The sequence below is a fragment of the Xenopus laevis genome, chromosome 2S (assembly GCF_017654675.1).
Source record: "Xenopus laevis strain J_2021 chromosome 2S, Xenopus_laevis_v10.1, whole genome shotgun sequence".
NCBI classification, from domain to species: Eukaryota; Metazoa; Chordata; class Amphibia; order Anura; family Pipidae; genus Xenopus; species Xenopus laevis.
In genome coordinates, this window is record NC_054374.1 from 115,113,773 (window position 1) to 115,127,283 (window position 13,511).

The 13,511-nt window shown below is 34.9% G+C and overlaps 1 protein-coding gene across 1 annotated transcript in view; it reads right to left on the reverse strand.

The window, feature by feature from the left end:
* Nucleotides 1–3,295: 3,295 nt before the first annotated feature.
* slitrk6.S (SLIT and NTRK like family member 6 S homeolog) overlaps nt 3,296–13,511 on the reverse strand; it is a 28,278-nt gene continuing 18,062 nt past the window's right edge. Inside the window, exon 2 of the mRNA XM_018249886.2 lies at nt 3,296–7,120. Coding sequence (XP_018105375.1) covers nt 4,622–7,096 — 2,475 coding nt within the window. The 5' untranslated portion in view covers nt 7,097–7,120 and the 3' untranslated portion in view covers nt 3,296–4,621. The remainder of the gene's footprint in view (nt 7,121–13,511) is intronic.

Below are 13,511 nucleotides of genomic sequence, written 5' to 3' on the forward strand. Positions count from 1 at the left end.
TCTCTTGCAACAAACCTTCATTTGCTATGTATGTCGATCTCCCATCGAAATCTGATATAGTGAAAGCTTGTTGGCCTATAGTTCTGACATTTCCAGCCTTTGTACAAATAGACACAGATACTTAAAGTGGACCTGTCACCCAGCCACAAATTCTGTATAATAAAAGTCCTTTTCAAATTAAACATGAAATCTAATTTCTATTTTTATTAAAGCATTCATAGCTGTTGTACGCTCATTTAAAAATCTCAGCTGTCAATCAAATATTGTCTGCCACTCCTCTATGCCACGGGCATAGAGGCGGGGCAAACAATTACTTTCACTTTCCATTCAGCACTTCCTAAATATCACTGCTCTCCACATATTCCCCCGTCCTCTTTACCATTTAAATCTGTAGCCAGGGCATGGGATGGACATAAGGTCACAAACACCATTCTGAGATGATGCAAATTTTGCCTTAATAACAGTGTCCACAAAATGGCTCCTGCCTACTTGCTATAATTTTGAAATCCCAGACTGAAGGAAACAAGATTCAAATAATTTATATAGTGTAATTAATAAAGTTCATTTTGCTTGACTAATGTGATAAAATAGGATTTTGAATATTTTTTTTTGGTGACGGGTCCCCTTTAATGAATTCAAACTTTTGTCCAGTCTGGCAGTTGTCATAACAAAAGATATTTGAACTATAGATATACCTTCATCACATTTATTTGGAGAAAGGATGGATTCTGCAGGAATGTTACTTTGTATGTGCTGATTCTAATTGGTTTTAGACACTTAACAGATAAAACATTGCTTTTAGCAAAGTTAAGTCTTAAAAGCTAAAGCTCCCTGTTTGTTGAACAATATTCCCGACACTAGTGATGGACGAATTTATTCAGCAGGCATAGATTTGCGGTCAAATTTCGGCAACTGCTATTGCTTTTGCCGTGAAAAAATTTGCTGCAACAAAAAAAAATTGACGCAAGCAAACTTTTTTCACAGTTTTGCAAACTTTTTTCAGAGATTCACTAACTTTTTTCAGAGTTTCTCAAATTTTTCGGCAAAGCCCATTACTACTCGCCACCTATTTTAAGTAACAGACAATGGTCATTGATTATCATTAGAAATGTGTTAAGGTTAATTTATAGATTTCACATCGCCAGAAATTCGCAACATGGTGAAAATTCGCTAAAATGCATTAAAGTCTATGGGTGTCAAATTTTTGTCACACAATGTGTCGCGTCACATTTCTTTTTGACACGTAACAATTTTTTTACCCTTTGAAGTCTATAGGTGTCATTTTTCAGGCGAAACTAGGTAAAAAACTTTGCTCATCACTATTTACAAATGCAGCGCATACCAGGTTATAAAGTGCTAAAAACATTGCTCTCAGTTTGTAAATAAGTCCTGTGGATATGTATTTTAATGTTGTATGAGTCCAAACATAAACAAATAGCATTTTGAGTCACTGACATCATTAAAATGTCAGAGACATAAAGGGGTTATAATTTGTAAGGCAACCGCCAGAACACCTGAACTACCACTCCTCTTAAATGGAAACCATAGCGGCCTGGGGTAGTAGTAGTCTACAATTTTTCCCTACCTGCTCAGGCATCCTTTGCTCCAGTGTAGACTTGGCACATGCTCAGCACTGTAGAAGGTAGATGAATCTGTCCACAGCCAATTGCAGACATTAGCTGAGTGCTTCAATCCCCCTTAGATAGATGTACCGACCATCCAAAATATCAATAGTTCACAGAAAAAGAGGAGAGCAATTCAGACGTATATTAACTGCTTGTGGTTGGTGTTTATTTCAAACTGCTGTACACGACATGTTTCAGGCTGTTAATGCCCTTTCTCAAGTGCAGAAAGAGCATTAACAGCCCGGAACTTGTTGTGTACAGCAGTTTGAAATAAACACCAACCACAAGCAGTTAATCTGCGTCTGAAGTGCTCTCCTCTTTTTCTATGAACTATTGACATGCTCAGCACTGGTTAGAAAAGTTTTGTAATTCTTATATCTGAAAGTTTAATTTTGGTGATGGTTGCTTGGCCAGAAGGGGAAGATAGTGGTGGTCTGCCCTTCTGAAAACTATCGGCATTTTTCATGGAAGAGTCATGCCATCCCAGAATATGATAATAGTTTTAACTTTCCATAAATTCCTTTTTACACTTTGGGCAGGGTTGAGCCTTAATCGAGCAGAGGCTGGATAGGGGCATTCCACATTGGGAAATTTCTATATGTAGTTCCTTGTAAGAAAGTTCTGTATAAAGAAGTGACACACTTTACAGTACTATCAAGTACATGGAATACTATCCATTGGTGGTATTGTGGAATTCCAAAATTCCTAGCACAGTTGTTTAGTTATGTCATGTTGTTTTACTCGGTTTGATTTATCATGACCACAGGGTCAAAATTGCATGTTGGAATCTGTGATAGTGCATGTTGGAATCTGTGATACTGCTGCTCTCTTCATCTCTAGCTAGATTAAAAAACTGTGTAAAATTGTAAATCAAAAATAAAAAAAAAGATGTTTGCATGTAAAACTTTCAACCACACAATTAATTTATAAGCAATATTTATTTGTCTCTTCAAATGATTACATAAAGAAAGAGCTTAAATGCCACTCATATATAAATATATTAAGTGTAAATTAATTTATTACAAATACACAAATATACAAATGCAATTCCATTTTTTTTTTTACAAATCTACAAAACAGATTTTTTGTTATTTACAGTAAATAAGTAAAAGGTGGGTGAACATCCTGCAACATCCAAGAGTCTGCAATACGAACTCATGTGTTTTGAGGGTCATAAAGATAAATTGGCCACTGAAAGTGACTCTCAGTCCACCGTAATCTATGTTTGTATATTTATGCACCAATGGCAACACAGAGTGAAATATAGGTTTGGAAAAATGTTACAGTTAATACATTTACAGGAGATACACATGGAAGCTTTATCATGGAATAATTGATCATTAAAGGGAAAGGTTTAATCAATTTGTGACATTTGATATATATACTTTAGAGAAATGATTGTGGGCATCAGGGGTGATCCGGGCCCCTCCACCGCCTGAGGCAGCAGCAGTTGCTGCCGCCCCCCTCCCCCGTGCTCTTACCTTTTTGCGCCTGAGGGGGTCCAGGGGGGTCCACAAGGGAGGCAGAGAGGGCCAGCACGCTAGCGCAGAGAGACTAACTGCGCACTCTGCGCTAAAAGAGCCAAATTTCCAGTTTGAAAATCAGAAATTTGTCTCTTAAAGTACCAGGAGTGGCATTTTTGCCACCCCTGGTACCTAGTGGGGTGCTGCCGCCTGAGGCGACAGCCTCAACCCGCCTCATTGGCGAAGCGCCCCTGGTGGGCAATCACATTGATATAAATAAGACAGAATATGCAAGTAAATGCTGTTTCTTTAACAAAAATCCCAAAAGCAAAGTTAAATAGTGGTCAAGCCTCTTCTGTATAAACTAGAACTCTTTAAGCTTATTAGGCAGATAGGACATCTTACAATTTGGCCACACAATTAGATAATTAATTATGTCATATACATGACAACAATGACTTATTTGACTGATATGTTTTACCATTTTGAGTCATCAATTACTGACCTAAGTGCTTATTCGGAAAGCGCTTACATCAAATGCAAAGTGCAGTCACTTTCCTTACAGGTGGTGAGAACAGGGCTCAGTTAGACCATGCACATGTTGGTGCTCCCTGTGTGCCTCCCCCGCCATCAGTAAATGAACCCTATAGTGTGCCTATTTACCACCTACATGTATACATGCACAATGGCAATGAAAATCATGAACAAAAAATGTCACCATTTTAATTTTGAAACTTAAGCATGGGTTTTTCACCCATTATTAATTAAAAATAAAATATTGAAGCCTCAGAAGTTTTTGGCATGGGATTTCACAGGCAAATATGGATACAAGCATCAAAGTATTTCCACACACACCAATGCAATAGGTGCTTGTTTTTTATTTTATTTAACCTTTTTGTATTTCCTTTCTTTTCTCCGTTGTCCAGCAAAGGAGTGTTTTATATATTACTTAAGTATTTTAATCTCAGTAGTTAAAGATATTCTGTATGAAACCACTCAAATATTTACACATTGAGGCATTTGCCAAGTACTGTGTTCACATACTGTACATTTGCTTTGATTACATTTTAACTAGACTTTGAAAACAGAAAACTAAAATTCATGCAAGCATATTAAACATATATTAGTTAATTATAAGTGGCAAGATTTGATTAGTAAGTGTTTAACTTCTCTTAATTAGTTCTTAGCACTATATATTTTTGGTGCAACATTATACAAAATATCCAAGCAGTTCTAGTATGTTAATTTCCATAAGTAATCTATTGCTTAAAATATAAAAATATTATTAATGTAACAATAAAACATAAAAAAGCAAATGGAAATTATTCTGCCTTTTGTAAACCAAAGTAAATAAAAAATCTACATTACGAACATCATCTTAATTCTCCCTGAGACTGTATATATGTGTTCGTTTTCTTAGGTTTTTTTTTTATCAAAAGAGGCACTAGAACAAATATACTGTATACTGTAGCAATGCCAGACTGAATTTTGGCCTTCAAAGTTGAGAGTCTTTTGTAATTTCATGATAGTAGTTCAAGTCCTTTGTTCTAAAACTTCTAAGTAATCAGGCTCTGCTTGGAGATTAGCCTTAAGTTCAAAATATTCATTTTGTGTTTGTTCTACTCGAAGCTTCTGTGGTCTGGAATACAAAAGAGCTTCCATCAATTTTATTTCTTCATGACTCCTTGGATAATGTATATCAAGATCTGGTGGCAAATGAGCAATGTTTTTTCTTAAATATTCTGCAATGCCAAGCTGTTTGATTTCATTTTCTTTTTCCATCATGTTTCGGTACAAATAGCTGGTATCCTGAAAAGCCATACATTCTTGAGGGTCATTAGCCCTAAAGTTTGCTTTGGAACTTGTTAGGGGTGAATCATTTTCCCTTTCCAAAATACTTCTGTAATGTTTTTTTGAATCAACTTCTGCCCTTTTTTCTATGTCTTCTTCTTGTTTTGTAATAAATGGAGGAGTCTGATAAACTTGTATCATGGGGTTTGAAAGTCCCTGCTCACAAAGTGTTGACCTTGGTCTCTCAGTTGTATGATGGGTTGTTTTGTGGCCATACATGCTATATTGGATGTGAACAGGACTTGTTTCTCTGATCTCCCCATGAACCTGTTTCTTTTTAGATCTTCTCCTTCTGTGTAAAACTAAAACAATTATCCCTGCTGAACAAAGAACAGTTGTAAGCAAAAGGATAAGAAGCCCAAGTATTACAACAGAAAGTGGTATTGAATCCGAAAGTGATCTGAGTATAGAGTCAACTGTACTAGTTGTAACTAGGGGTGGATAACTGGATTGAACTGGATATATATTTAATAATTCTGGGCATAATATTTCATTTTGAATGGATTTCAAATCTTTTTTCAGTAACTCAGTCGGGTTGCTGCATAGCATTTCGCTAACCATTATGTTTGTATTTTGTTGTACCCAGGTTCTGAGTCCTATTATGTTACATGTGCAGTCCCAAGGATTGTCTTGAAGTTCAATTTGTAGAAGTGAACTTACATCCTCTAAAACATTAGTTACTGGAAAAGTAACAAATTGATTGCTTTTCAGATTTAAACTTGTTAATGGGACCCCAGAAAAAATATGATCTGGCAAAGACTGAATAAGATTATTATTCAAATAAAGAATTTTAAGTTTTGACATAGAAGAAAATGTTCCTGGTAGAATTTCTTTTATGAAATTAAACTCTAAGTACAGGTATTCAAGATTTGTCAACCCTATTAACATGTCTGGATTTAAATGTCTTAGACGGTTTCCATTTAGATACAATTTTTGTAATTTTGTCAAGCTATAAAAAGATTCCTCTTCTACCATTTCAATGTGATTGTTACCCAAGTGAAGCATTTCAAGGCTTGCATAATCTGTAAAATCTCCCTTGTGTAACACATTGATTAGATTTCCTGCCAATATTAGCTTTCTTGGATTTTGAGGTGGTGGCCCAATATCTGAAAGACTTTCAAGGTTACGCTCCTGGCAATGGATCAAAGTTCCTGGAAGAGTGTGACTTGAACAGTGGCATGGAATAGGACAATAAAAGTCTGGTAGCAGTGTAGGCAATTTTGGGGGAATAAATAATGTTGGATCCTTAGTTGGTGCTTTTTGCACAAATGCAATTTTTGTTGGTATCCGATCATTATATATTGAAGCAGTTCCAACTAATGACATTGGCCATGAAGGATTATCAAATTTATCTTGATTGGTACAAAACATTTCATTTTTTAATCTTCTCAATAGCGTACCTTTTACAATTGGTGGACTATTACAAACAACATCCCCTATTATGGATTGTCTTGGCATGTTTTCAAGCCAAAGTTTTAGCTGAAGTAAGTCACAACTGCAAACCCATTTGTTGTCTTCTAGCTGCAGCTCTGTGATTCGTCCAATATGTTCTAATAACCCAACGTATGGAAGGGTTTGCAACTGGTTTCCACGTAGGTCTAAGTGTGTTAGAGGTACAAAACGAAAAATATTGCTTGGCAAAGACTCAATGGCATTGTCATTAAGAATAAGCACCTTCAGTTTTGTAAGTTTGCTAAAAGTGTTTGACTCTATTGTATTGATAAAATTGTTATCTGCCTGAAGAAACTCTAGATTTTCCAGCCCCTTAAATGTGTAATTTCTTAGTATTTCTAAAGAGTTGTGATTAATATGAAGTTTTTTAAGGATGCTGAGGTTATTGAATGCTCCTGGTTCAATATCAGCAATGTTATTAAATCCAAGGTGAAGAGAGATGATATTATTTAAGCTTAAAAGCTCATTCTCGTGAATTTTAAACAAGCCATTGTTCAAAAGATTAAGATCCATGTATTGGAATGGTGGAATGTTTATTTCAGACAAATTTAGGATGCCTTTCTCTTCACAATTCACAAAAAATATTCCATCCTTTTCACTGCACAAGCATAATGTTTTACACGCAGCCATTGTTAATAATTCAGAGTCAGTCATTCCAGATGGTATACTGAAGAATATACAAGAGAGGAATATGTAGATAATCATTATGTCCGATGATTAATTTCACACCTATAAGAAAAAAAAAATGTTAAATACCAAATGCAGATTCAAGTTACTGTTAATGATACTATACGTAAAATAGCATGCAAACATAAAAACTTGTAAATAATCACCAACCATTTATCTAATTTTTATTGTAGTTAAATATACTCGTATTATCGTGTGTTGTAGAATATTTTGTAGTTGAACAGAAATATCTCTCTCTCATTTGTTTTTAATATATTTTATTTGTATTTCAGCAAATTATGCTTGTCAACTAAGTTCTTGCTAATAGATGGTTCATAACTTATACAATTTCATGTGAAGAGTCAATATAGAACTGGGAGAACATACAAACTTCTTGCAGATAGTGGTTAGGCTGGAAACATATTCAAGATCCCAGCACTGCAAGGCAGCACTTATCTACATGTCTCTTTCTGGAAACTTTGAATGTTGGGACATTCATATTTTAACAGATACTTTTACTTCAATGTTCTGTTTGCCATAAAACACATGCATAAAATAATATTCATGCATAAATAATGTTGGGAGCAAACGACAAAGATAAGGGAAAGGTGAAAGGTTTAATGTGTCGATTATAAATGATTCATAGCACTAAATATGCACCTATTATTCTTTGAAAGCATTTTCCTGTTGCCTGTGGCACTGTAAAGCGTATTTATTACAGCAGACTAATTGTAGATCTATTTCTTTTAGTACAGTTTTTCTATTTTCAGTAGAGTCTACCAAAAATTATAGTAACTAGTGATACAGTCATTTTGAAAGTTTGCTTTATTAAAGTGTGACAAAAGGATAGTACTTTGGTAAAGTTTACAAAAATTTCACAGAAATGCAAGCAAATGTTTCAAAGCCAAATCAAGTGAAACACGCAAAGTTATTATCTACACATTTTGCTCCACATGATGAGCCCTCAACTCAAACAAGTGTGCTTTTTCTTGTAATGTTGGGAGACCCCCAAACACAAACTATTTCCCACACTGCAGATAAACCCATATTGCTCCAGTTTTTCATATAAATATAGTCCCTTCACTTTAACTGACATGCTACTCAATTCTAAGTGGCTTTGAATTAGAGAGTTATGTAATTCATTACCATTGAACAATATAAATTGTTGTGTGTCAAAAAAACTTTGCTGCCCACAGACTTATGTAGTTCAGCAAATGTTTGCTGTTTGCAGATTTTTGGGCGAAGCAAAATGGGTCAGATTCACCCATCACAAGTATTGAACAAAAGATCTGGCATTATACTGAACAAACCAAGAGAGTAATTCTAACTAACAATTATTTGTGATTTATTTCCTGATTCAGTGTAAGAAATGGATGTGGTTATGAAAACCCCCCCTGTGAAATATTACTGGACCATTGTTTTCTCACATAGCGAGACAGAATCCAGCTCAGTACAATGCCCATGGATGCAGGTGGACATATAATTTTTGTCAATAAATTAGCAATATATTAAAGGACAGTTAGAGGGCTCTTGTATGTGAGTCGATCACAACTTTTTCTTAGTGTGTAATAAAACACTGCAATGTACAATAAAAAATCTCTTATAGGGATAAAGTAACATTAAAGAGAAAACAGATTGCCTGCTTATGTGTGCACAAAACAGCATGAATGTTTTCATTATCACTGTCATGAATAAAATGAACATGACAGCCATGAAAAAAAAGAGAAAAAATCCCTAGAAGGCATAATATACACGAAGTGTTAAGAGCGGTACATAGGGGAAATATGAAGCATGACTAGAATGTCATACACTGTTTTTGTGCAATGAAGCATAAGATGCAGGTAATAAGAAGAGATATATGCAATAAGAAAAAACAACAGGAAATTCATGCATTGTTTTTCTGAGATCATCACTCACTGTCAGTACAGATATATGGAACTCTTTCATTTTCAAGAATTAAAAAACAAGAAGGGAGGCTTGTCAACTAAGGCCTTTCAGTCCAGTCAATATGGCATTAACTCTCATGTCTTATTATAAGCAGGGCCTGTGGTATCGTTGTTTGCTCAGGCATATACTGTAAAGTGCCACATGTATGGAAGAATTGGCATATTCCTTCTCTGTATACTCCTGTGTTTCACGTCTACATATAATGAATAATAAACATTGTATTGGAAGGAAAATATTGTATATTGCTTTTTAAATGTCAAGTAAAGTCCACTATAATATTTAGCACAAGGTTCCATTTCTAAGGAGATCTTAGAAATCACACTCACTCAGAGGTCTGACGAGGGACATTTTGTGGTGGAATGGAGAGGTTATTGTGTTTGTGCTAATATGATGGTGCTATTACTGGCTTATCCATGGCAGACTCTCTGAGTTCTTCCCCAGTTATGTGCTATTTAAAAAAATATATATATTTGCCGTTATGAATTAGTGTTTTAGTGATGTCCAGTGTCTTATGTGATTTGGTTTCAAAACATAATTGTGTAATCACATTTTAGAAGGATCATTCATCATCATCATCATCATCATACTACCACATCCAATTTCACTCTATACATGATCCTTTTGCGTCTTGCCAACATGCAGCCCTTATAAGCTTTGCCTATGGGACCTATTTACAGTTGGGATAAGTAAATTACTCAAAAACTGAACAAGGAATCTGTGGGAAATGCCATTGCTATACTTCAGGGCCCCAAAAATACTGTATATCTTATGCTTTTATTTAGTCTTTACATGACTTAGATGGATCAAAGAATTTAGTTCACTTATAATTGAGAAACACATCTATTTTTTTTGGTATAAAGATGAGACAGCCATTGTATTATTACTTTTTTTCCACAGTTCACTGTTCTTTTTCCTAATTTGTGATATTAATGTATTAATATAATGTATTAATTGTGGCATCATTCACTATCATTCCCAAGGTGATTTGTGTATTACCCAGACTGTATTTTTTTTAAATGTGCTCACCTCATTTATTACAGTGAGGTCCAACTGTTTTCATGTAACAAATGAATACACTGAGGGGTAGATGTATCAAGGGTCGAATTTTGAAGGGTTAAATCCCTAGAAATTCGAATAGGGAATTTGGGCGAATTTACGCGCTGGCGAATAGTCGAATGGGCAACTTCCCTGTTTATGGAGGAAGAGTGAAATAAAAGCATGAAGTGCAAACATGCCTATTTATCTTTTGCTTTTTTTTCTCTTTATAATGAAAGTTCCAGAGCATTGATTCTTACAATAGAAAGTTTCTGTAACTAAGATGCTCCAGCAGTGGTGCATACAACAAGGAATTGGTGGAAATTGTTTTCCCATTAACTCTTATTTCCTACAATGGTTATCAAAGTGTAAGCAGTGAAAGATTAAATAGGAGCCAAGCAATTTATTTCTATCAATGTTAAATATTTCTGCTAGGATCTCATATGCTGTTCTGGAGCTACCCTGCCCCCCCCCCCACCAAGTAATACTTGTTTCTGCTGTAAATAATTGCAAGCAGCAGAGTGCAGACCTGTTTAAACATATATAGATTCTTTGTTTGCTTCGTAAGACCCAGGGATAATCTCTTAAACCTGGTATGTTTATATGCTTTGTCATTTCCTGTGTATACCGAAGCACAATATAAATATTTTGTAAAATCAAAAAACCATAGTGGAAAAGGATACAGGGGCATCCTGGTCCTTTTATTTTTAATGTTATGATTCATGACAAAAGCTGATGCAAAGCTGATGCAAAGCTGATATGTGCAGAAAACAAAGCCGGAGGGTGAAGCCAAATATTATTAAGTCAGCCTCAAACATACAACACAACTTGAACATAAATTTTGCATGTGTCCACACATGGATACATTAGTGTTTTTGTGTGCCTCAGCATACCTAGCACATATATTTATTTTATTTTATAAAAAAATATTTTTGTCTATAAATCACTACCTTTGTACTTGATGGTAACCACTTGAATCCATTTTGGTGGCAAAACAATTCTATTGGGTTTATTTAATGTTTTTGTGTTTTTTAGCAGACTTAAAATGATACCAACACAAAAATACTTCAAAAATTTAATGTAGATTAAGGGGCCTATTTAAGAAGCCTCAATTTTTTTCTGGACAAGTTTTTTAGGGGAACTTACATTTTTCAAGATTTATTATGCTCCAAAGATGCTTAAAACCAGAATCCCAAAATACTCCAGTTAAAACCTGTTGAAATCATGTAAATGTCAATGATAGATGTCCCTTTAACAATTTGAAGATGTTTTTTGCCTTCATGTCCTTAGAGATTTTTGGGCTGGTTTTTGTTGCGTTTTTCTGGCGTCAAATTGGAAAAAGTTGTGGGTTTTGGGTGTCAAAATAGAAAAAGTTGTATGATTCAATTTGACGCGCAATTTTGTCGCAACTTTTTCCTGCACATGCTTGTGTGAAGTGTAAAAACAAAAACTGGGTAAATAGATAGGCTGTGCAAAATAAAAAATGTTTATAATACAGTTAGTTAGCCAAAAAAAAAAAAAAAAGGTACTATGTGGCCCCCTTCAAGTCACTGACTAGCTCAGAGTTAGAGAGCTGAAAAGCAGGAAGTAGTGTTCTGGCTATTATGTTAGAGATCCAGTCACTCCAGCCTTTATACATTACATTTCTGGCTAACTAACTATATTAGAAACATTTTTTAGTTTGTACAGCCTATCTATTTACCCAGTTTTTATTGTCACACTGAACTGTTCTTTTAAGGGGATTCAGGTTTGGAAGTTTTGTCTGATTTTTTTTACAGAGTAGGAAAAAGTTGAGTTTTAGTACATAGGATCAATTTCTGGTTAATCTTTAAATTATACTGATTATATCAGCACCTTGTCAGTACTTATTAGATTTTACATTACTATTGAAACATCATAGAACATGTCTTACACATTTCCTTCCATCCTACTTTAGCTGTGGAGTTTAAACTGTTCCTTTCCTCCAAATTTTGTAAGAACTATATCCAGTGGATATTGGATAAGGCTGCTTGCATTTTTTTTTATACATTTAAGAATGGTTAAGAGGTTTCTAGGAGACATCACAATGACTGGAGGGGTTTACCCAGCAGATCTAACTAAACTCTGAATGCTTAATAATAATGATAACTTTTAGCCCCAGCACTGCAGTGCTAAAGCTTTTCTTGAATGTTGCCCTCAAGTTTGTTACTTTGCAGGAAATGTAATTACAGTATATAGAAATACACACAAATGTAAAAACTTTATCCTAGATACGGGTGAGAAGAAATGTTGCTGCCCATTGAATTCCAACCTAAAATCTATAATCTGTATAATCCCTGTATTTTAATGTAAATATTGAATATTTTAAATGCTGTTTAACTGCTCACAGTTTATGTGATCCTTCACACTTGTTATTCACCCTACACTCCAATTCAGTACTTGTGGTTCATTGACACAGCAAATTGTAATAATAACACATTCTGGCAAATACAAACTAGATCATGGTTACCATAGTAAAATGCCTCCAGCAGAGATGTGCTAAATTTCATGTCACAACAGAGAAAAACAGATAAAATTACATTTTTTATTTATTCCAGGGGAAAAGGTAAGCATAATAAATTAACGGATGCAGAAAGTAAGAAGTGAAAAGGGGATACATGAATTATAAATATAAATTTTGTAGGTTGCACATAAAGAGTTAAAGGTAAGTATGATGAATAGTTGATCAAGAGATAAGGAAAAAGCATAGGATAGAATCCCAATAATGATAGAAGGGGAGCAGTAAAAGCAAAAAGATAAGGGTTTAGCTTACCCCATATGTTGGTAAAATTATACCATGCTGCATTAAATTTGTGTGTAACATTTGGGTTGGTTCCTTTTTTAAAAGAGAAATGTCAAATCCATGGGGGTGCCTTATGTTAAGGCACCTCCAAGGATTGTAATGACTTAACACTCCCCCTCCCTCACCTTTCTTTCTTTCTTTCTTTCTTTCTTTCTTTCTTTCTTTCTTTCTTTCTTTCTTTCTTTCTTTCTTTCTTTCTTTCTTTCTTTCTTTCTTCATGTACAGTAAAACCAGGCTTTTTTGCTCTACTGCAGGTGTTAGCCACTGGAGTTTGAAGAAAGGGAGGAAGAGGATCACTCACTTGCCAGTACCCCATGCCGGTGCAATTTTCTGTTAGCAGGGATGGGAAGGGAGATCAAAATCAGGTCTAGGGCAACCACCTGGCAAGTGTCCATTATGATTAATTAATCTCATGATCCATGCATTCCCTTTTTGGTGGTAATGGGCCTGTTATTGGCTCTAGAAGACATTCTTGCATGCTGCTTGATAATTGCACCATATTTTGAGAGTATGTTGAGAAGTTGTGAGGATGGATGATGACAAGTTAATTAATGGGGTTTCTCCTCAAAAGGTTCAAATTAATCTATACTCATTTTAAATATACTTGACATAGTAAAGATTATAGATGTGAGGAAAAGACCCCTTCACAAT